The sequence below is a fragment of the Oculina patagonica genome, chromosome 14 (assembly GCF_052425735.1).
Source record: "Oculina patagonica isolate OP01 chromosome 14, crgOcupat, whole genome shotgun sequence".
Taxonomy (NCBI): domain Eukaryota; kingdom Metazoa; phylum Cnidaria; class Anthozoa; order Scleractinia; family Oculinidae; genus Oculina; species Oculina patagonica.
In genome coordinates, this window is record NC_135771.1 from 19,298,092 (window position 1) to 19,322,317 (window position 24,226).

At 37.5% G+C, this 24,226-nt stretch overlaps 1 protein-coding gene across 1 annotated transcript; it reads left to right on the forward strand.

Moving 5' to 3' along the window:
• Window positions 1–466: 466 nt before the first annotated feature.
• On the forward strand, window positions 467–23,485 carry LOC144638742 (histone-arginine methyltransferase CARMER-like). The gene is made up of 17 exons (XM_078497989.1): window positions 467–806; window positions 897–1,025; window positions 2,559–2,665; window positions 3,510–3,548; window positions 6,209–6,274; window positions 7,681–7,708; window positions 8,354–8,436; window positions 9,338–9,400; window positions 9,513–9,627; window positions 9,729–9,819; window positions 10,461–10,542; window positions 11,901–11,986; window positions 12,805–12,894; window positions 14,096–14,150; window positions 15,900–15,982; window positions 17,907–18,184; window positions 19,290–23,485. The coding sequence occupies exons 1-17, from the start codon at window positions 635–637 to the stop codon at window positions 19,517–19,519; spliced, it is 1,797 nt and encodes a 598-aa protein (XP_078354115.1). The 5' UTR covers window positions 467–634; the 3' UTR covers window positions 19,520–23,485.
• The last annotated feature ends 741 nt before the right edge of the window (window positions 23,486–24,226 follow it).

Genomic DNA, 24,226 nt, shown 5'->3' on the forward strand with positions numbered 1-24,226 from the left:
CGATCACTTTGGTCAGCAAAATGAGAGCGTAGCTGAAAAAAATTGAGCCTAGGGCGGCCCCTTAAAATTACCCAAGGCCGAAAAACAAATCGATTTTCCTACCAATATATTTATGTTGTGTATACATCTACTTCTACTTATGATTTCTATTTTTACATCATTTTAAGTTCAAGTTCAATCAAATCTTATATTGGCAGTTATATTAACTATTGCTTTACAAATTTTAAAGCACTAGTTTTGCCTCCAGAAAGCGCAATATCATTTTGGAAATATTATTTGCATAAAATTTTTAATCTGTTTATGTCTAAAGAACAGATTCTGAGTAGCTTAGCGACTTACTATGTTGATGACATCGCGGAGGGCAATAGAAAGTTTGTTTGAATTTTTTTCATGATTATTCAAACATCCAAATTAAAAATATTTCCATGTCACCCAACACGCGCGTTCGCGTGTCATCCACGTGTAGCACGTGACGAACCTTCACCAAAAAGACTGGACTCCAGTCAAATAATCTGAGCCCGCGTTGTTTTTCTTTGTTGGAATACCGCAAAATCAGCGATGAAGAAATAAATTCATTGACAAATCGCACGTGTAAGTTGTTTTCTTAGCGCAGAGTCTACAGCAAGAAATTCCCATGGACTACCCGATGAATGTCAAAACAGGGGTAAAGTCGCAGTCGTTTCGAAACTGTAGACTTCAAATTCTGAAAGGAGAGCATTCGCTACAGACACAAGATGGAGGCGATTGCGTTGTCGACGTCTTCGGAGACCCGAACGAACACTCACTCGATATTCGCATTCGAAACGGTAAGCCAACACACCTTTGTGTATTGCTAAACATCTTAAGTTTAAGCCGTGAAGAGCTTGATTTGTTGACTGGTTTATCTGCTTCTTCAGGTAATGAATATATGCCTAGTTTTAGAGTAACAAAAGATACGGATCATTGCCAAATGGGACGGCTACGATACATGATAGATCTTCCAGAACAAAACTTTAGTGTGCTTCTTAGCTTCACGCACAGAGAAGGTAAGTTTAAAAAAGTTTGTAAAATATTCTAATGCTTAAAAAAGCTAAATGGATTGAAAGTGTTTTCATCGGAAACGAGGAATAACATCCATCTAGCTCATGCATAATATATTACGTTTATAGAATTGTCAATTATAGAAACTACATTTTTCCGTGGGTTGTTAAGCTTAAGTACTTCTAGTCTTGAATACCGACACGAAATGAGAACTAGAGCATTTTTTAAAAAAGCGATCAATCTCCTTTTACACGATGTCAACTTGTCTTTTGTGAAAGGATGTGAAAGAAATTGCATTTTTGTTTTCGCTTTTGGCCGAATTCTTATACTATGATAAAATTATCCAGGGAATGTTTGAATTATTGTTTTTATTCTTTGACCCAAACGCGCGTTTTTAAATTAAGGTTGAAGATGTTTGGTTAGAAATGATTATTGTTGACGGGGCTGTGTAAACAAGCTATTTCTGCCTGCACCAGTTCATGCAAATATTAATGTTCAATTAAATATTAGCTTTGCTTGATGTTGCCATGAATAAATTTACTAAAAACTAATATTTATTATTACATGTCTTCAGCAATTTTATATTCAGAAAAAAGTTCATATACTGCATGTACTGTTTATTGGATTACTTTAGTTAAACCTTAATCATAAAGTTGCACTTTAAGGAGTGGCAAATGGTACCTAGAAAATCGTGGGGGCTTGGGAAGCTTTTGGTCTGATTGTGAAATCTCAGAAGCCTTTGCCATCATTTGTGTCATTTTGTTGTTTTTGTTTGTTCTTATCATCTCAGAGTCTAGAATCGTTTTAGTGTCAGACTCTGGTTTTCAATTAAGGGTCTCTGTGTCTCTGCAAGTTTCACATTTTACTATTTGCCACCCCTGCTATAAAATTAAAGGGATGTTACTGTACATAAAGAACACAGGTCTCATTATGTCAGTTGTCAAAATATACTTTGCCAAACAAGCCAGAAAAAAGTCAGGCATTATTCCATTGTGTAGAAGTTCATTTGCCAAGAAATACCAAACATTTGATGATGATAGTTGTTTTTGTTTGTTTGTTTGTAAACATGATGATTTTCCATTGGAGTAGCAGTAGCTTGGGAAAAAGGGATCAGGGGGGATGTACAAAGATCTACTTTGATTTCCTTCGTAAACGTTGTGGTTGTCCTCTTCCTCATCATCATCATCATCATCATCATTATCCTCTCTCTCACCTTGGAGAGTGGGGCTCCCGATCCTTCTTCTCTGAGTTATTCTTTCTCTGGTTGCAGTCTCTGCTTCTATCCAGGTTTTAAATCCCAGTGGCACCCTTTCTTTATCAATGGTTGGCCACCTGGACCATTCCTTTATACACTTATCTTTAGGTATCCACATTAATGGGATCTTGAGTTTCTTGTCTAGTGACACTTGGTATACCTTACTCCTTACTGAGGTTTTAATATAAGGCATCTGGCAGGTTGTCCTATGGGAAGGGACCTACAAATCCATAACCTTGTGATTTTAGGATAATAAATTGTATATACTGCCATACTTTTGTAGATGTCAATGACTTTAAAGAGATGTTAAACACTGCTTCTGGTCGAATGAAAAAACGTTCAGTTTTCCATGAAAGGACAGAAAAAGCGTCAGCCAGTCAGTATTTCCAGGTGAGATAAATACTTTTGGATTGGATAATACCGAACAGTTATCAGGCCGACTGGGCCCACTACCTGTACAGACTGTAGCTAAAAAAAAATCATCAGAGAAAAAAGAAAGCCTTATATACTAATAGCATCAAATATTAATCGAAGGGCTCGGTGCAAAAAGGGTGGGAGGGATTTTTGTGAAAAATGGATATTGACAAAATCACTCGCCATTTTGCATGTGGGTTTGTTTTCATATTTGAATCTTTGTCCTGTATTTATTTCTGCGGGTTTCAGCTTTGTTTTCAAGAAATAACGTATGCAAAAGTTCGGAATGTCAAGTCAGCGTTTTTCGAAGCTCCTTTGTTCTATTAAACAAAGAAGCTATTTAAGATGCGGACTAGAAAAACCTAGGTTTTTGCATATTTTAATTCTCAGAAACGGAGCAGAAGCCGGCGAAAATAAATCCATTACAATGTTTCACTTATGTAAACAAACCAGCACGTGAATTTTGGAGTTGTTTTGGCAAGGTTCATTTTTGCATCGAGCCCTTCAATTAAAACATCTGATTTTGTTGGCTTATAAAATTTCAAACCATATTACAGTCAAACCGGATATTCTTTTGATTGGAACTTTGGCGCAATGTTCCAATATCGATTGACAGTTTGCTCGTCGTAACTTGCAACTTTCAATTCAAATTTGCCTGAGCAAGTTGCCAAGTTCGGTTTTCACTTTTCCCATGTTGAAACATAATAATTCCACTTCTGTAACATTCTAAAGTTCCCATCAAAAGAACATCCGGTTTGACTGTAAAAACCACTATTACATCAAAATCAAAATTATTAAATTTCATTTCTTTTCTTGGCAGTTCTATGGATATTTATCACAACAACAGAACATGATGCAGGTAAATGAAATTGTTTTAAGAATTGTTGTTTAAAAGATCTCACTTGAAAGTGCAGTGACTTGAATTTGGTAAATAATACTGTAAATGATCGATAAAGCACTGTAGCACTTCAACTATTGGGAAAACACGGAGGGGAATATAGAGAAATTTAAGTAAAGTGCATACTAGGTATACACATACTTATAAAATTATTTCGGATGAAATACAAGGGTAACATGACCATGGTTTTTCAGTCTATTTGTAAATATCCAAATTAGCACCAGAGCACTTATTCAAGAGCGGCGCTTATTAAATTATTTTTGGTAAAGGTGCAGGGCTTATTCGAGAGTGGCTCCTGTTCGAATAGCAGGGCTTAATCGATCATTCACGGTTCGTTTTATGGAAGAGGGTGAATAGTTAAAGAGGGAGAGATAAAAGTGGAAAGTGGAGGGAATGATGGGGAGATTGGAGATAAGAACAATGCTGTGATTAAATTCCCTTCATTACTCTTTGAGGAATTAGCCCATTCCCCAAAACAATATATATATGTTGTGGTTTAGTTTTATCTATGGTTTATTTTTTTTCAAACCAGTTTGATTTTCATTTTCCTTTGTTTCAGATTATGATAATGAACATAAGTCAATGAAAAATAAAAATCAAACTGGTTTGAAAAATTTTAAACCAAATATAAAATTGAACCACAACATATGCCACCATCTGTGTTCTCCCAAAAATGTTTGTGTCCTACTCTGAGAGTTTTTTCTTGAAGCTGGTTTTATTGTTTCCAGTCAATTTGGATATATTTGTATTTTGTGAATAAATTATTTCATATTGATCACTAACTTTCTGTGTATTCAATAAATATAAGGGTCATTCCACAGTATTATGGACAAAAAATTTGAAAAATCAAATTTGTTTAACTTAGTCAAATTCCAGACAAATTGATAGCATATTAGCTAGAATTTATGAAAATGATAAATATTTTTTGTCATCAATTGTTGTTAGTGCATAAATTATCATTAATTACCATTGATAGTGATAATTGCTGTTGCGGAGGGGAAAGTAATATGTTTTACTGGTAAAAGATAGAAAACAGGAAATTTGCTGAGATGGTATGTGACACAAACTACTTAAGACAAAGTAACTTTAACATTACCCAAAATTGATATTTCTCTCAGTGTGTCAGCAGCAGACAACAATATGTATGCTGTTTTCCCCTCCGCAACATATTAAGGCCTAAAAGTTTTGTTTGTCAGCTTGTAATTAACAAAATCAACTTCATGTTTTCACATCTTCTAATTTTGAGCTAAGGTTAAGTTTTATTACTGTCAAAGAGATTTTATGTTTTGAGCTGTAGTTAAGAGGAATGATTAATTACTGTTGCGGAGGGGAAATACTGTTGCGGAGGGGAAATTTTGTTGCGGAGGGGAATTCTGTTGTGGGAACCAAATTTCTTTTGAGGGAGATTTAACTAACACTGGTGTTGACATTGGTAAAAGAAGGCATTTTCTCACCAAAGTTTACAACCTTACAGTATCTTACAGGTGCATATGCACTAACAGGCATTGCATTGTTACACGCATTCAACATATAAGCTGCATTTTATGGGCCAGTTTTGTTAAAAGGCAATTGCCCTTTTACGTACAATTTTGGAATGATAATGAGAAGCAACATACCAGGCTCACATCTGTTTTGTTTTTCAGAAGCGTTTAATTATCTATGGGTGTTTGCTGTTAAACATTGACACTGCTTTGTTAGGCGTATGAATCAGTTGTATTTGCATATACCTGTTTTTTTACTTTACTTAGTAAAATCATAGAAAATACATGTTAACCCCTAACTGCCAAAAAATGTTTAAAGGCTGAAGATATTTATATGTCATTGTGAAATTGTAATAATAATCATCAAAATGCAAGGGTTATCACCATCTTTTAACTGCTCATTTATTGTGAATACTGAAAAGGACAAATTTTCCCCTCTGCAACTTCCCCTCCGCAACAGCGAACAATGTTCTTAAATTCTGCATCACTGGAAAAACACTAAACATTTGAGTTTCTTTATGTGATGTTTGTAATAAACATGCAGTGAGGAAAATCAAAAACTTATTAGGCACAGAAAAGAATTTTAAAATTCAGAGAATTTTGAGAATGAAATTTAAAAACAAAAAACGCCATTTTCTCTGTTCCCCTCCGCAACAGCCCTCTTTTGAGGCTCTGTAATCTAAATAATGTATTTTGGAAAAAAGCAGGGCAGCAGAAAAGAAAGCTTTCTTGAAGACTTAAACCCTGAATAGATAATCAGAAGTAACAGATAAATATCTATTAAACCACAACAAAAAAAGTGTCTCTAAATTTCCCCTCCGCAACAGACGGAATACTGTGGAATGACCCATAACTGGAATGTTTTGGCACTTCATTCTATCAACAGTGTGATAAATGTTGTGGTTCAATTTTATCCTTGGTAAAACTAAATATTTTCCTTTGTTTTATATAATATTTCATTATCATGTAAAATAATTATTACATAGATCAGAACAAAGGATAATACCAATATTGTACCAAGGGTAAAATTAAACCATGACATCAATATTGGTTACCGGTAAGTTGTATTTATCTTTTAAGTTGTTCAAGACATGTTTTTTTTTATTAATATTAATTTTGTGACCTTCCTTACACAATCAGGATTATGTTAGAACCTCCACATATCAAAGAGCTATGCTACAGAATCACACAGATTTTCAAGACAAGGTAACTTAATGAATTATAATATCAATTGTTTATTGACAAAGTAATTATAAAAAGTACTTCTACTGCCCGCCTACTTTTGTCTGTAAATTCCAACTGTTGCCTTGTCGCGCATAATTCACAGCTCGCTGCAGTTACATCACGATCGTCTTTAAATAAAGCATGGAATAAATGGTCGGTAGAAGAGAAACTTAATAAAAGATTAGTTCAAAGTAGTGCTTGCCATTTTCTTTAGTGGTCATGTCAAGATTTGGCACTAATAAATTTTATGCTTAGGTGTAAAAAAAAATTAAACAAGATTATTTTTCAAGTGCGGTTTAAACAAACTACCGTAAACAACAGTGTCAACAAGGATGCTCAGCACATGAGCCACAAAAATTTCTGTAATTTGTCAACGAAAGTGGGAGGGGCAGCAATTTAAAAATTCCTGCCCATTCCACAGTTTGGTGATCTTAGTAGTACCGTAAAAACCCACAGATAAGCCGCACCTTTTTTCCAAAAATTTTCGCTCGAAAGCGGGGGTGCGGCTTATCTGGGAAAAACATTCGGAAAAGGTGCCGTAAATTTTCGTTAACTGATGCTAATTTATGGAAAATTATGTAAATAAATATAACATAAAACTACAAGAGAGTACCGGTCATTGCTTTTGCAAGTTTGACAGCTCCTATACTGTTTGCAGTGTCGACAATGGCCTATAACTTTAACAGTAATATTGATACTTTTACGAGCAAGAAAATACCACGAGTATTCACGAGTAAGATGGCATTGATGGCCAATTGTTTCTTTCTCATTTTGCACTTTGATGGAAAATTTGTCGCACTGATTACGAAACTCTCGTTATGCAACAAGTTTATCTCCAATAGATGGCTCCCAAATCTCTTTAATTTGTCAATATGATAGCCACGAAACCCGAACGCCTCCATCGCCATATTGTTTTGCTTTACGTTCTCGCCCTAGTCCCATATTTCGCGTCCGATCAAATGCCTGGTTACTAAGCTACGAACGTTCTGCAAACGCAAGTTCTTGTTGTTGTGACACAAAAATCTATGGAAAAATTGCCTTGAATGAAGAAATACCTGTCAACAAATGCCAGAAAAAGATCACCCATAATATGTCAAAGTTGGTTTTCATTATATTAAAGAGCTCAAATTGTGGGTAAGACTGAAGTATTTTCTGTTTCAATGTTCATTGAGTTTACGTTCGATGAAGAAAACTTCCTAAAGACTCAGCTTTGGATTTTTGACTCGACTTTGGATTTTCTTTGATTTACTTTCAAAAAACTTTTTTCCAACATTTGAGTTGTTAAACTCGGGGTGCGGCTTATCTGCGGGTGCGGCTTATACGCGGGTGTTTACGGTATTTTCTTTTAAAAATTCTTTGTTAAAGTTTGTCAAATTCTTTATCTGCAGGTAGTTATTGATGTTGGTGCTGGATCAGGTAAACCTAACATGCTTCAACTGTTAAACTATAGTAGAAGATCCAGTAGTAAACACACTAGACTGCAGATCAAGCAGTCCATGTTTGAACCCTGGCCAGGTCATCTGCATTGTGTTCTTGGGCTAAACACTTCACTCTCACAGTCCCTCTCCACCCAGGTGTTTAAATCGGTTCCGGTGGATTTAATGCTGGGAGTGACCCTACGATGGACTAGCATTCCTTTCAGGGAGAAGTAGAAATATGTTGTACTCCTAGTCACTTTGTGATACAGAAACCAGGATGGGCCACTAGGCTCAGGGCTGCAAATAATTTTTTTTTACTTGAAAGGACATATGTCCTGCTAAGACACCATCTAGATCAAACAGAACAAAATTGTGGTCCCGAAGACAGATTTTCATTCATTGTTGCCATAAAATGATTTACGATCAAAAAATTGTCCGGACATCATGTCCAACCACACTTTCATCGGACATGAGCAAATTTTGGTCCGCCAATGTCCAATGACCGACTGTTATTTGCAGCCCTGTAGGCTCATGCACAGACTACCCAGTGAGTTTCTTGGGCTCATTCAATCCCTAATATGGCTGGATCAGACAGTCTTAGGATTTAAATAAAATGATGTTACTTTATATTTTATGACCACAGGGATCTTATCATTCTTTGCGGTGCAAGCAGGAGCTAGAAAAGTGTATGCTATTGAGGCCAGCTCAATGGCAACACACGCAGAGGTACTATGTCTAAAGTTACTTAATTTATTGATGTTTGGAGTATAATTTTAAGTGTATAACAAGTCTGCTGAATAAAATACCCAGGTAATAAGACTTATAAGGCATCTGTACAGTGTTAGCCTTAATACAAGCTAACTAAAAATTTACAAAAATTAATACTGGAATTAGTGAGAACATCAACTACAGTTGAATCCTGATAACTCAAACCTTCAAGGGAAATCGAAAAAGATTCGAGTTATCGGGGGTTCAAGTTATCAATGGTAAAATTAGTAAGAAATGACAAGAAGGGGAATCGAAAAAGATTCGAGTTAGCTGGAGGTTAGAGTTATTGAGAGTTCGAGTTGTCAAGATTCAACTGTATTTATATTTACAACTCTGTGTATTGTTCAGGGCTTGAAAAAAACTTGAATTTTATCTTGCCCTTCAGACAAACAGCTTTCAAATTTTCCTTGATCAGGCCAGTTGCATTTTTTTCAGCAGGCTTTTAGCCAGGTAATAGTCCAGGAGTCCTATGGACGGCCACTTTTCAGAGAAAATTAATATGTCATAACTATATACCTTGTACAAAGTTTTTTAAGCAAATTTGGAAATCTTTAGATACTTTTGCACTCATTACTGCAAAAAAAAAAAAACACCTTGCATGCTCCTTAGGCCCTCCTATGGGGACAAAGTCAGGCCTTATAAAAATGTTGGACTCCCACTTTTTAAATCCTGGCTTAAAGTCTGCTTTTCAGTATGATGTCATTAAAATCAAAAGATGTCTTGCCTGGGTCCTTGCCCATTGGGCTAGTGAGATAGAAACGTTACCGGTAGTAATTTTTTTTTAAAATGTCCCAAATCTTGAATCATGCATTATTCATGCAGATAAACTTACACCAATTTTCTTGATATCTTTACCCAGGCTTTGGTCAAACGCAATAACCTATCAGACAAAGTGATCATAGTTCCTGGAAAAGTTGAGGAGGTATGTGCTTAGTTCAAAATATTAGTTCTCATAACTAATTTCTATACAGTTCTTTGTATTTAAGGTAGGAGAATTTTGACTTTGAACTCTGAATTATTTTCCTGTATTGTAGGTGGAAATCCCTGAAATGGTAGATGTAATAATCTCGGAGCCAATGGGTTATATGCTTTACAACGAGAGAATGTTAGAGAGTTATCTACATGCTAAAAAATGGCTGAAACCTGATGGTATGTGTGTACAAGACACTTATCCTGTTCCTGTGCCTTTTCCGTAGTGCTGTAGAGTTCTAGTCAGACCATTCTCACTCTTATGGTTTATATCTTTTTAGGTAAAATGTTCCCCACTACTGGAGATCTACACATCGCTCCATTTTTTGATGATGCACTTTATATGGAACATTTCTCAAAAGCGAACTTTTGGTAAGTGTTGTTTGTGTAGTTTAATCAAAAATATATTATAGTCATTCACTTCTCAGTTTAGATAATTCATGGAAAGCGTCATTTGTTGAAACTCCTTTGGATATTGGTTTATCCAAGCATTTTTCTCCAGGTCCTCTTGTTTTCCTCCCTCCACAAGAAACTTAGTCATGTTCTATTGCAAATCTGTGATTTTGATTGGTTCTCCGACTGTTTTGTATTTGCTGTTCGAACACGATCACGCACAAGTTGGTCCTTAAAGGGGCCAAAAATTAAAAATTTTTGGCCCTTCTTAATGGCCCTTTTAATTTTTGGCTTTAAAGTAAAGTACAAAAATTGTTAGTTTTAGACTGCAATCCTTAAGAGTTTCTAGTAAAACAATATTAGACTACTCACCCTCGTTTTCTATGAGCGATAGTCAACTCGCCTATGCCTCATAGACTATTCACTCATAGAAAACTCAAAGTCTGTTAACAAGAAACAATGGATGAAAAGCCACTTCAAATTCCTATTTATTTATTATTAAACCAATTAATTATTAATAATTTACTACTTATGCTGTTGGAAGGAAGAGCAAACCAGGTAGTCCACTAATAATGTATTTATCTAAATTGTTTTTTATCTATAAACCATTTTGTTTTCAGGTATCAAAATTCATTTTATGGAGTTGATTTGTCCAATCTGAGAGAATCTGCCCTGGAAGAGTATTTTAGACAACCAATAGTTGTAAGTTTTGCATTAACAATAGGGTAAATAATTTTATTTGATGAGGCCTTAATGGCTGGATACAGGTAATCGATAAAGATAGATGATTAGTTTTTGCTTGAAAAATACTAGTTTGGAATACCTAGGGGGCTTGGATTTTTTCTTTGTTGCATACTCAGAACAAATGGATTTAGACAGTTTCTAATTTCACTTAACGAGCTCCAGGCGGGTGCTCTTGACATTGCTGATCCTAGCAGTATGCAGAATGCATGTCACATGTGAACCCTGTAAATGACCTAGCTGGTCACAAGTCTCTCTGTAGTTAGTTAGTTAGTTAGTTAGAGCATCCAACCAATTTTGTCCCCAAAGGCCGCAATCCTTCTCAGCCCTCCAAGTTAAGACCATTTTAGTCGCCATGGCGACTAAATTTGAACCAAGGTCGCCAGCCTGGCGACTCAAATTGAGAGGAATGATTGAAAGCATCAGCTTAATTTGGTGACTAAAATTTTTCACTGGCGACCAAAACTTGAATAGTTGGTGGCCAAATTGCCACTAAGGAAAAAAATAAACTTGGAGGGTTGCTTGTAGTCTGCACCAGGGATCAGGACCTCTGGGCTAGTCTGAATCTAGTCTGGGCTCAACTGAATTTGATTGGCTGTTGAAAGACTTGACTGTGTCCACCACAATCTCTGGTGCACAAACACAATCAAACTGGAACCAGGATTTCCTAGTTCTGGTTTTGGATTAGCCCAGAGCCGTTGAGTATCCCAAACGCAGGCTCTGGGAATGAGATTGGCATCTGACCAATGTGCAGGACATCACAGGGTCGACACCTGTTTGAGACCGAGAATCAAATTTGTCGTTGCCCCACACTCTTGACAAATTAATTTGAATTTTCTTCACCTCTGTGATTGTTATTGACCATTCAGTAAATGTTTGATATGATGTAGATTGAACAGTAGCCAGGTTTATTCAGTCATTTTAATTTGTAGGTGACTTTAGACCTAATGATGGGAGGCGCAGTGGCCTAATGGTTAGAGAGTGTGCTGGACCCTGGATTGAGCAGTCCGGGTTCGAGCCCTGGCCGGAACAGTGTGTTGTGTTCTTGGGGAAATACACTTTACACCCATAGAGCATCTCTCCACCCAGGTGTATATTAAATGGTTACCGGCGAATTTACTGCTGGGGGTACCCTGTGATGGACTAGCATCCCATTCAGGGGAGGGGGATAGAAATATTCCTAGTTGCTTCATGCTACGGAAACCGGGATAAGCTCTGTCCTGATGGGCCACTCGGCTTGAATGCAGACATACCCCTTAGACCTAATGACATTTAAGTGTGTAGATCACACGAACATGACTAAAACTCTCTGACCGTAGGATACATTTGATGTGCGGATTCTGATGGCCAAACCTGTGACACACACTGTAAATTTTCTTACTGCTGCTGAAGAAGATTTGCACAGGTACACCAATGCAAGCTTTTTAAGTTTTGCACAGGCAGACAAAGGTTATAGGATGCTTGAACCTGTTTTCAATATTTTTATACCTGTGACTTTCGACCTGCACACGCATAGTTGTTTTTTATGTGTTTGATACAGTTCTTCATTTAATTTTGCATGCCATTGCATTTTTGAAACTGAAATATCCTGTAGCTAAATGTAAACATCTAACAAATTCTTCAACTAAAGTCGTGCCTATATCATACATGTGTATAAAGAATAAAACATGGATGCACAGAGATTGAGAAATTTAACATATGGAGCAGCCTTCTGTTATTTTGTTGATTTTAACATTTTACAATACTTGAGAGAATTCTCACGTACTTATTGGTGTAAAGTTATGTTGGATGGAAGTATAGACCATGAAAATGTCAAAACAACTTGACATTTAATATATCAAACAGGAGCGACAGTGTTTCATCGGGATATCCTAACACCGACAAGAGAGTGGAAAATACGATGCACAGCAAAGTATTTTTGACGAAATTCAAGGTGTTTGGATAGCCAATGAAACTCTGTCGCTTATGCTTGATATGTCTTCTCAATAAACAACAAAAACTACATAGTTATTGGAGAAATAAAATCTTAAAAAATCTATCCAAACCTCCTTCAATGGTTATAATTTTCTTTGTTTTAACTTGATGAATTATTAATGAGTTTAAGAAGCTATTTTGTTAACTTTGTATTTGTCAGACTCTTTGTTCTACCTTGTTTGTTTTTGGAAAGCTGTGAAATTTTAATTCCTATTCTAAGCAGTTCTTATGCATTTGTTCAATTTTTAGGATAGAAATCCCTCTGCGCTTCACAGTACACACAGCAGGAACTCTTCATGGTCTTGCATTCTGGTTTGATGTTTTATTTCAAGGAAGCAAGTAAGACATAGTAACATCTTGGTGATTTCAATGGTCCTTAGTCCAACACTCAGGCCCAGGGGGGTACTCCGGCTTGTAAATGACAGGGATGATCGAAGGATTTTTTTGGGGTTTGAAATTTTCGATTCCGGGATTTTTTTTGGGTTGGAAAATTTGGCAAGTATTTTTTTGGGTGACTTGATTTAAATAGGGGATTTTTTTGGGTATTAAAAACGAACTAAAGTGCCTTGGCGCGGCCTTAGCGTATTTATGGTATGATGAATAAACAAATCCTGTGTGGCCAGGGTTCAAAGGGGAAGGAGAAGGGGAGTTCGAGCGCGAAACACGAGCGTTCAATTTTTTATGGTTTTCTTTGTGTTATATTATTGACCCTCCTGGCAATTTAGGGGTAATTTGACAAGGGATTTTTTGGCGGTTTTTTTTGGTCCAGGGATATTTTTGGGTAATGTCGGAAGACTTAGGGATTTTTTTGGGTCCTGAGTTTTGCCTCCATTCGATCATCCCCGTCATTTACAAGCCGGAGTACCCCCCCCCCCCCTGGGCACTCAGGGTCTTAAAATAACTGAGGAGAATGTGCTGTCTTTGCAATGACATCTGTAAATGGTTAGACATCCCAGACTTCTCGGTTAAGGACGATAAACTGTATGCCCCATCTCCTGCATCTTGACTGTTATATGGTCAGCAGGGGACGTTAAAGAACCCCACACACTTATCACAAAGAGTAAGGCATTGAGTTTTCAGTGTTGTGGTCTGGCCTTGTTCTGAAACTGCTTTAGGGGCATCTGCAAAAACTTCCTTATTCTTTGTAAACTGCTAAAAGCAGTCTGGTCAAACTCCCTTGCAAATTGCTGTAAAGTGCATTAGAGCGAATGGAGATTTGCTACATAAATGCCACATCGTCATCAATGTAATCGTCTTGATGCAGTTGGGGTCCAAGTTCTCTCTCACAAGCCCTTCTCTGATATAGGACCACATAGTGGTACCCTGTGATACCATGACAGTCCAAGGTACCCCCATGGGAGGCAGGGCTTGGCCCCTATCTGCATGGCTCCCTGGACCTTTGGCATCATGCCAGCTAGGCCTGTGGAGGGGAGACTGTGCACCCTATAAACTAAGTCAGGTTCCCTACATCAGGCTTAGACATCCTGTTTTAGCACTATATAGTTAACTGATCTGACATTATTGACTACTTAATCGACAGTCTTCCAGTGTGGCTGTCCACAGCTCCTCAAGAACCTCTTACTCATTGGTATCAGGTATGTTAATACACTGTCAGTATTGCTGGTTTTCACTGTCACGCAATCAAAAAATAAATTCGAAACCATTCAACTACAGAAGCTATGAATTTCAAATATTATAGACGATAAATAGATAAACAATTTCTCCAAGTTTCAGGTCTGTGCGGTGTACTGTTGGCGAGTTATTTGCCGAACCTTTTCATGCAAATTTATAAAGCTTAGTATGGAGATGCCATAACTGTGTCCTTCCGAGGGACACAAATATGGCCGCTGTTATGTCAGAGAAACCATCTGGAACTCAATTCTGTTTACAACAGCAGCAATCTTTGGCTCATGAGCTAGTACAGTTTCACAAAAACACTACTTATTATATCTGAAATGTTCAATCTGCTGAAAATGGAAAGAAAAGGTCTTTTTTCAAACAAAACAGCTTTGTCACGGCACTCAGCTTGATGTCACATATGACTGAGAACTCAAATATTCAAAATGCTCTGTTTAAAAAGCGAATGACACTATCGATCTGGAAATTTGCAAAAAGATACAATTATTTTTAGTTTATCTTACGTCTAATGACAACGAAAATTTAGTACGCCTAGTGAATTTTGATTTCAGAATTTTATGACGTAACATGAAAACCAAGAATAGAGTCAAGATCTTGTCAAGTTTTAAAACATTGGCAGTGTGCAAAGAAAGTCCTGTCAAGTGCCTTAAGGTTACTATTGTCAACCGCTACTAGGCCACTAATGCCTGATTTTTTCACTAGCCATTTTGGCTAGGAAAGGCCAAAACCTACTAGCCAAAACTGCATTTTTACTAGCCTTTGGCTAGTTGGCTACCGTTAGTCTCAAGCCCTTGTAACCTTAAGGTAACATTTTTAGATTTTCTACTTGGCAGATGAAGTAAGGCCACTGAAAAAGGCCTTCAGGGCTAGCACACAGTGGTTACACCTTACCTGAAGGGCAAGCTGTTGCTGACCAAGAGCTAAAAAACTATTAGAGCAGTTTTCAATTGAGTGTCGTAAAACCAAAACCAAAGTAATCAGTCTGGCCAATCACAAACGACACAGACAATCCAGTGAACCAATCAAAACTCGAAGCAAATACATGTAGCTGGCACGAAGCGCGGGAAAACGTGCGCGAGCGAGTCACGATTGGTTTTGGTTTTACTTCTGATTGACTGAGAAAGTGGCACGAGATTTTTTAGCCAATCACTAAGCGTAGTAATGCAAAACCAAAGCAAACGCAATTTACTTTCAACACTCGAGTGAAAACCGCTCTAATAATTTTTCGTAATTATTCAACAGCTTGAATTTGACAGTTTTTACCTGCTTTCAGTGTTACATGCAAAGCGGCTTTCTATCGAAATCCATCTTTTGACGTGCCAAACAAACAAGACAGATCAGCATCCATCAATCACAGCCCACTAGTGCGACCTTCTGAACTTGTGTGCTCATTTGCATGAAACCAACGCTGGTATGGTTTTGATTGGCTCATATCAAACAGCATGTCAAAAGATGGATATAGAAAGAAAGCTATGCACGTAACACTAAAAGCAGGTGTAACAATGCATCTTCTTGTACATGCAGTGTTAAACTGTTACAGTCAAACCTAAACTTTCCAATTCTTGATTGACTGGAATTTGCCTTTTGGTTTCTTTACATTAATTTTTCTGATCATCAGTTATTTGCATCAGGCCATTCTCATGAGTCCCATTGAATCCAAATAATCTAATAGATAATTCAGTTTATGTAATTATTTTACCTTGCAGGTTCGATGTCTCCTTCAAACTCCAATATTTGTAAAGGTTGGGCAGTCATTATCTGGAAAAGTATTGCTCATCTCAAACAAGAGGTATGTAATGTATATAGGCAGGTAGGTTATACAATACAAGTGCTGATCACGGTTTGATCCAGAATAGTGCTCTACATTGAAGGAGCTGTGTATAATTTCTTGTTGCTCTACTCAGAACTTGAGGTCATGGATGTTAATACAGTTCTGTTTCGAGTTGGCCCACTCATCAGTTAATATCCATTATCTGGAGTTACGTTAACTATGTTACACATCAATGTTGTTATACGCGACTTCGAAGCGTAGAAAAAACTGTTAAATAATTGTTATAAATGCGTGCGCTTGGTTACCTTGTGCTGAGCAATAAAATTGTTCTAAACAAACTTGCACGCGCTGTGTAGACACTTCACTATTTTAAGCTGTGCTTCAAAATAAACTTCCGTCGGTGTCTGCACGTGGACACCAGTTCATTACGCTAAATTGGCCGTTCCGAGGTTGCGCAGGGAACTGGGGCGAGTTTCAAATTTCAAGTAATCGCTAATCTGACACCACCACATGAAAGAGCGCCATGAGTTTGGTGATTTGACCAAGTTTGATGCTTTCAGGATGCACAGAAACGAAGTTATGGACCTTAAAACATGGTTAAAAATCCATACAAACGTCTCTAATTGTAAGCCAGCGTCCCCCAAAACCATATAAACTCTTAAAATTCTTATCCGTTTTGTGACAGCTGTAAAATCCTGCCAAAGACCCATTATTTGAAAGAAACTAAGTTGAAAATCACTATGTTTGCCCGTTTTAAAGAGTATCACAAAAATCATAAAACATTTAAGAGTTAATATGGTTTTGGGGGACGCTGTCTCAAAATAAGAGACGTTTGTATAGATATTTAACCATGTTTCAAGGCCCATAACTTCGTCTGTGTTCATCCTAAAAGCGTCAAACTTGGTAAAATAACCAGTCTCGCCGAGTTCTTTTATGTGGTGGTGTCAGATTATCGATTACTTGAAATTTGAAACTCGCCCCAGTTCCCTGCGCAACCTCGGAACGGCCAATAGGTAGGTATATATGTTGTGGTTTAATTTTTTATTTGGTTTAAAATTTTTCAAACCAGTTTGATTTTTATTTTTCTTTGTTTCAGATTATGATAATGAATAGGAGACAAAAGAAAATAAAAATCAAACTGGTTTGAAAAATTTTTAACCAAATATAAAATTAAACCATAACATATACATTGTGGATAGGCAAGCACAGTAGAAAGTTATTGTCTGTTGCAAAAAAATGCTCTGTACAAGATCCTTTAGTTAATATCACAAACAAAGAGGCCTGGTCAAAAAAGGATTTATTGCCCAGTTTTGACAAAGTGATGCTGAAAAAGCTCAAGGACGTAAAACAACTGAGAACTGAACAATAAACAAGGCAATATGACGACGAAAGTACTCATGTATGGAACCTGAGAAAATCAGTGCAAAGGAATACGTTAGAACAGCTGTCAGTCTTTGTCCTTATAGCAATCAATAGCAAATATCTAGCTTTCTTAGCCTACATTTTTACATGCCTACTGCCAAGATGGCAAACTCAGAACTTGAAACTACAAAAACAAGGTCACATGACTTGTGGGTCCCAGCTTGAACCGAGTGCTCAAGGTGTGAAACATTGTGTTATACTTATTAAATAAAATAAAATAAAAAAATGGGAATTTACAGTGGGATCTTCCACTAGGTGGCTCTTCTTGATCCCACTAATTCCAGATCGAATTGGAATTTGGAAGTGTTGGTTTTTGTGGAGGGAGGAAAACCGGAGAACCAGGAGAAAAACCCTTGGAGCAAGGACGAGAACCAACAACAAACTCAACCCACATATGGTACTGGGCTGGAATCGAACCCGGGCCACATTGGTGGGAGGCAAGTGCTCTCACCACTGCGCCATCCCTGCTCCCCATTATTATCCCTGCTCCTCCCTTATTATTAACATTGTAATTTTTCAGACAAAGCTATGACGTTGAAATAGAAGTCTCAGTGGATGGAACAAGCATCAGATCAACAAACTCACTGGACCTCAAGAACCCTTATTTCCGCTACACTGGTACCCAAACCCCCATTCCTGCCGGTACCAACACAGTGTCGCCAACAGAGCTGTACTGGAACATGGCAAGTTCCACAGCATCCGCAGGGAATGTTGGTAGTGAAAATGGTTTGGATGGCGCCTGTGGAGGTATCATGGCAAATGGGCTTATGGTTAACACAGTTGGAGCTTACAGTGGAGGTATTTGATTATCGGTACAGTAAAAACCCGCGTGTAAGAACCAAGAGATTTAAGAACCTTTTGGCAGAAATTTACTTTTTTAATACTCCAAAATATAAGCACCTGTTTAGCCAAACAAGTTCCAACAGGTTCTTATATGTGGGTTTTAGCTATTTACATGAAATGTAATTATTTTTTGCCTAAAACCATACTGTATCATTGATCAATTTATGTTGTTGGACTTTTAGCAACATAGGTACATTAATAAATATTTATAATGAAGAACAAACCAGATTTTATACTTGTTATAATCAACAACAATTTCTACTCTGTAGAAATTAAGAACCTAATTAAGAACCAACTCTGCCTAAACTGTCAATAAGTACCCCATAATACAAGAACCTGTTTTGCCAAACTTTGAAAAAAGTAGGTTCTTTCGCGCATGTTTTTACTGTATTGTACATAAGCAACTGTAACTGCCATGACTGAGGTAGTCAGAGGGCTAATAACTAAAATTAACCAATCAGATTACTCTATTGCCAGTCCAGTTTTAACTAAGCATTGGACCAGGTATTGTCCTAAATTATGCCAAGTGAATTTGTGCATTATAATGGTTTTAACCAACAGGCTACAGTGTACTTTATGTCACGATCACACAAGTTTAAAATTTTTTTGCTAATTTTTTACCTCTTGAAAGCTTTCTAATGGGTCCTCTTGGATTTGACCAATCAGGAACTCAAAAGTGTGTTAGTCAATGTTAGATTTCCTTTGCACAGCATGTTACCATGTCAATGTCGCCCTCACACTATCTTCTCTTAGTATATACCACACATTCGTCAAGTGAAAAGTGCTTTTTGTCTGCTCTTGGAGGTGATTAGCAAAGTAATATTCACCTCCAAGCAACTGAAAAGAAACAAAACTGCTTCCTGTGTCGCTTTGGTAACTGAAAGTTATGTTTTGGTTCGCGAGTTATTCAGCTTGTGGTATATACAATACACAATGGTAGTTATTTACCAAACAGCGAGGTAGTCATTCACCACCATTCACCTTCACTTTGGTGAATAATAAATTATTGTTAATTAATAGCTTCCCCCCTGATGTTAAATGGAGTATCTTGTCTTGGCAGGGGGCATTTTAGGTGCCACTCCCTATGCCCTTGGGGGCATCCCCAGTGGTCTGCCCATAGTGAGCGCTGTTCCAAATGCGTCGACCCTGGAAGGAAGCTCCAGTCACTACGTCAGTAGTAGATACGTCGTCGGCAATCAACCAGCTATCATTCATGGCTATGCTGGCACTGGCTGTGGTGAATATGTCAGCAACAAAGGTTCCCATCACTCGATGGTGTACTCTAGGTAATCTGACCGTGTCAAGATCTTCGGCACACAAACTGTGATTGTAAATATCTTGGGCTACTTGCAGGTTTTCGAGGTAAACATGCCGGTATACATGTTCGGTAACTGCACATCTGATCAACAAGAATGAAAAACAAGGAAATCTGTTCCTGACAGACTCAAGATTGACTATCTGTTTAACAAGCAGTGAAGTGGATAAAGATATCGGGGCTTCTTTGGTTGGAATAATGATAAATGAACAGGGATCTTTAAAAGAAGAAGTAAAGTTTGCCTTAGATCTTTTGCCTGGCTTCAAATCAAGGTTTGCTGCGTCTTGTGCAGGAGACTTGCATTTGGACATGACTAGTGTGGCATAGTACAGTTGAATTTATCATGTAACCACACTGTACTTAAATACTGTACTCGAGTCGGATTGATTCTTTTCCAGGACAATACCTATAGCAGTGAATGCATTTTTGTATATTAAGCTTTTGAATCAGCAAACCTGCTTCAAGTTAAATGTTTTGATTTCTTTCACAAAGCACTTGGCTTTTATTAAGAGCAAGAGAGAAACAAATCTTTGACTTGGAACAAGTCTGAAAAACTAGCCATTTGGATTATAATTTAAGGAGAAAGAAAACTTATTTTCTTGGTTTGTTATTATGGAGAGCATTAGCACATCATAGTGCACTGACCTTTCCTATTTAGCCTTTGAAAGCAGTTACAACTTGTCACACACCTGTTCAATCCTCTGTGTAAGAGAAGGCAGAGATTTGTGTACTGTCAAATTGTGTTGTTCTAAGAAAATAGTCCATACCCCTCCCATAGAATGTAAACTTGTACCCTCAGAATTTCCAATGTCTTTCCTTGGGGTGGGTATGGACATTATTAGTTGTTACTTACATGTAGAAAATGATTACCAAGTAAGACTGCACAACGAATTCGATAATTTGATTTGCACTGCTATGTCTTCAGTATGGATTCTTTTTAACTGGAAATTTAAAAGTCAGTTGTGTTGGTAATTAAGGCCCTATTTACATAGAAAGAGGATGGTCCTAGCACTGAGGACCAAATGCAACCTTTCGCATGTAAACTGGAAGCTGAAAATGTGTCACATGCAGATGATTTTAGTGCTAGGATAATCCTAGCACTACAATCCATCCTATTTGCGTGAAAAGAGGAATCACACACGGATGTCCCTAGTGTTTTAGGATCATTTTCTTTCCATGTAAATACTGCATCGTGTCATCAAAAGAAGTGTTTTCTTGGATTAATAATTATTTTAGTATATTTTTACCAGTCAGAGAGTGTTGGTTTTGGCTACAAGATTTACCAGTAAAATAATGGCTTCAAACCAAAACAGTTATAATACGGTGTTCCACTAAGTAAAATGATTACTTTTATCGACCCAGAATAGTTTCGATTTTTCATTTTCTCAACCAGTCGAGTAAAATCAAAACCAATAATTATTATGATTCGCTCGCACACATTTTTCTGTGCTTCATGCCGGCTTTAGTATTTGCCCCATGTTTTGATCAATTGGTTTACTGGATTGTCTGTTTCCTTTGTTATTGGGCAGAGTGATAACTTTGGTTTTGGTTTTACAATACTCAATAAAAAGTTACTCTTCAGTATAATGCACTATTTAATTTAACATTCGAAATATCAAACAAAACCTGCTCTGGTTTAATGAAAGTTTAAAATCATTTCTAAATGGAATACTTCAACACTTTGACTGTAATTTGACACTATCACTATTAACATTTTTAAGAGTCATTATTTTACATAAGCTGCACAAGTAGCATTTTATTATTAGTGTAATTTGTACAGAATATTGGGAGTGAAAAAGGCTAGGCATTATACATAATTATTCTAGTTTTCTGCTTTAAAGCACATGCATATTAAATTATTTGAAATAGTTATAATATGTGTACATGACAAATTTTACCCCTGAGTTGAGTGTGAATCTGCACGGGGGGTGGGGGGCTACCCCAGGGTTTTCAAAACAAGACAGAGACTGCTGGAGTTCCCCCATCGGCTACTTGATTATATGTCGCCAGTCACTCTGGTCAAAGCAATCAGCTCATGACAAACAAGCTTCAATGGGCGTCAAAAGTCCTTGAGACAGTTGAATGAAATTGATACTAATTTAAAATTCCCGTTTTTTCACCTTTAATCTGCTGCCGCTTCTGAACGAATCCCCCTCCCCCTTTTCAATGTTGTACTCAAACGAGGCAAGTCTTGCAGATAGCAAATACAACATTGTTTCGGGGGGAGGGGGTTATATTGAAGGGGTGAGGGGTAAAATTTGTCCAAGGTACTCAAAAAGTGCCGACTGTCTCAACACTTTTGGCGCTCATTGTCTGAAGGTGAATTTTCGGTATATCTTGAAAATAAGAAACTACACAACATGGACACAAACATATATTTTTCTTTAGAATCAGGTGATCACATTGGTACTGCGCTGCATTACGTAAGATTAATTAGCGCGTAAATATCGTGATTATTGTAATTTTGCGATGACGTCACAAATCGGCTAGGCCTGCGCATAAACAAGGCCAAATGGTTTTTAAGGCTAGAATTTATGTTGAAACACGTGCGTATGTCTGCTTTGCAAAGAAATTAATGGGATTAGGTGCCAAATAAATTATGCAACAACCATAAATATCTCGGATTTTTTGTATCGCATTTTAAAGCTGCTTAGAGCAGAAGAAAAAATCGAGCGTGCGTGACGAGGAAAGCTATCGGACGCCACCAAAAACTGTGTTCCCGAGAAAAGCGGTCTATTCTTAGAAAAATCCCAGGGTTAAGGAATGGGATGGGACGATTTACTGTCTAGAAACTAATGCGGTAAGCAGGCGCCAGCGCAAGGCACGTTTCGTTCAGAACAGGACAATGTTTTGGCGTAGCAGATGGTATAAGTTCCTCGAAGCACGGCAAAAGGGACTATTTACAGATCGGAATGTGAAAAAGATTCTTCAAATTGCACGAAAGATCAAACTTCAATGCGATGACAGCTTGTGGACAGGACGCATTGCGTATCTCTTAGCTAAAGAAGAAGTATTTTTAACATGGTAAACCGAATTACATGACGATGCACTAAAGAAGAACATATAACTTTCATAACCTTTGATCTGTTTTGAGGACGCATCTCCGATACCGTGAAGTCTCTAGATAAAGGCGTAATTTCCAGAATAATTGCAAGTATGAACAAGACAATGGATTAAATAATTGTAAACAATGGACAGTGTACAAATATCGAATATATATTACTTTCCACCGATCATTTTCGCGCATTTAAGAACCTACGATCGCCTTGTGTGACGGTGTCACGCAACTACGTAAAACGTCACATGCCCGTGACTCTGACGGCTTTTCACGTTATTATTGACGATATTATTCATTTAATCACGTAAAAATGCATGCAATTGAATGGAATCGCAACTGTCCGTGATTGTTCAACAAACAGCTTGTCAATAGCATGTGAAAAACGGCCTCTTTTCTCGAAATGAACGGGTAACCACGAGTAACCACGGGTAACCAAAATAGTTGAGAAACAAGATACTATTATTCCTTTTAATTTGTTTGGTTACCCGTGGTTACCCGTGGTAACCCGTTATGTTATATATCAGAAAAATGCGTCTTAGTCCACGAAACATTGTATTTCCATGGATTCTTAGTTTGCACTTATAATTATTGCAAAAAGCTAGATTTCCCTTTCAGACAATGGGCGTCAAAAGTCCTTGAGACAGTTGAATGAAATTGATACTAATTTAAAATTCCCGTTTTTTCACCTTTAATCTGCTGCCGCTTCTGAACGAATCCCCCTCCCCCCTTTTCAATGTTGTACTCAAACGAGGCAAGTCTTGCAGATAGCAAATACAACATTGTTTCGGGGGGAGGGGGTTATATTGAAGGGGTGAGGGGTAAAATTTGTCCAAGGTACTCAAAAAGTGCCGACTGTCTCAACACTTTTGGCGCTCATTGTTGGTATCACAGCTGCCTGCTCTTCCATTTGCTGATGCCTACTTCAAAACATTCTGAAACCCCTGTAGGAGAGCTTGCTCACAGGCTAGGGGTGGTACTTTCTAGTTACAGGCTAATGGGGTAGTGCTGCTGGATGGGGAACCATTTTCACAACAGGATTGACTACAATGGCATCCCATTCTCAAGTTACAAGAATGGGAATACTGAAATTTTCAGATAGCAAGTGTGCCCTATAGTTTTTGTAGGTGAAGAGTAGTCTTCAAACCTACATTGAACCTGCTGACCCAAGTACCTCTCTCACCCCCAGGAGTGAATGGCGACAAAACGTTGTTGCCTTGTTAGCCTGCAGTTCAGCCATTTCTGGAGAATAAATATTAAACATAATGATACCAAACCCTTAACACAACATTACAGGTCTTTGAACATACTCTGAAAGTACTGGTATATAAAATACAAAACAAGTCCTACAAGACCATGAGGTGTTGACGTCTACTAAGAGAGCTCAACATGAAAACATTCTAAATTAAGTACAGAGTTTGGAGAAGGAGCCTTTAAACAACAAGATGTTCAAAATTCAAGGGAGATACAAAAGCCAAGTTATCTCATTTGCTGTCACAGGCTTTTGATGGGATGTTAATCTTTTTTTCTTACTTCAAGAAGACACCTGTTGCTGGCCTCCGAAGTCAATATCAGTCTGTTCTCGAAGCTACAACTTACAGGGATGTTAATGGTGCTTTAGATCTTG

Excerpts from the sequence above, each read along its gene's own strand:
- LOC144638742 (XM_078497989.1), top strand. The coding sequence starts at position 635 with ATGGACTACCCGATGAATGTCAAAACAGGGGTAAAGTCGCAGTCGTTT. Across the intron at positions 807-896 it reads CGATATTCGCATTCGAAACG|GTAATGAATATATGCCTAGT; the intron begins GTAAGCCAACAC and ends CTGCTTCTTCAG. Across the intron at positions 9,628-9,728 it reads AAAATGGCTGAAACCTGATG|GTAAAATGTTCCCCACTACT; the intron begins GTATGTGTGTAC and ends ATATCTTTTTAG.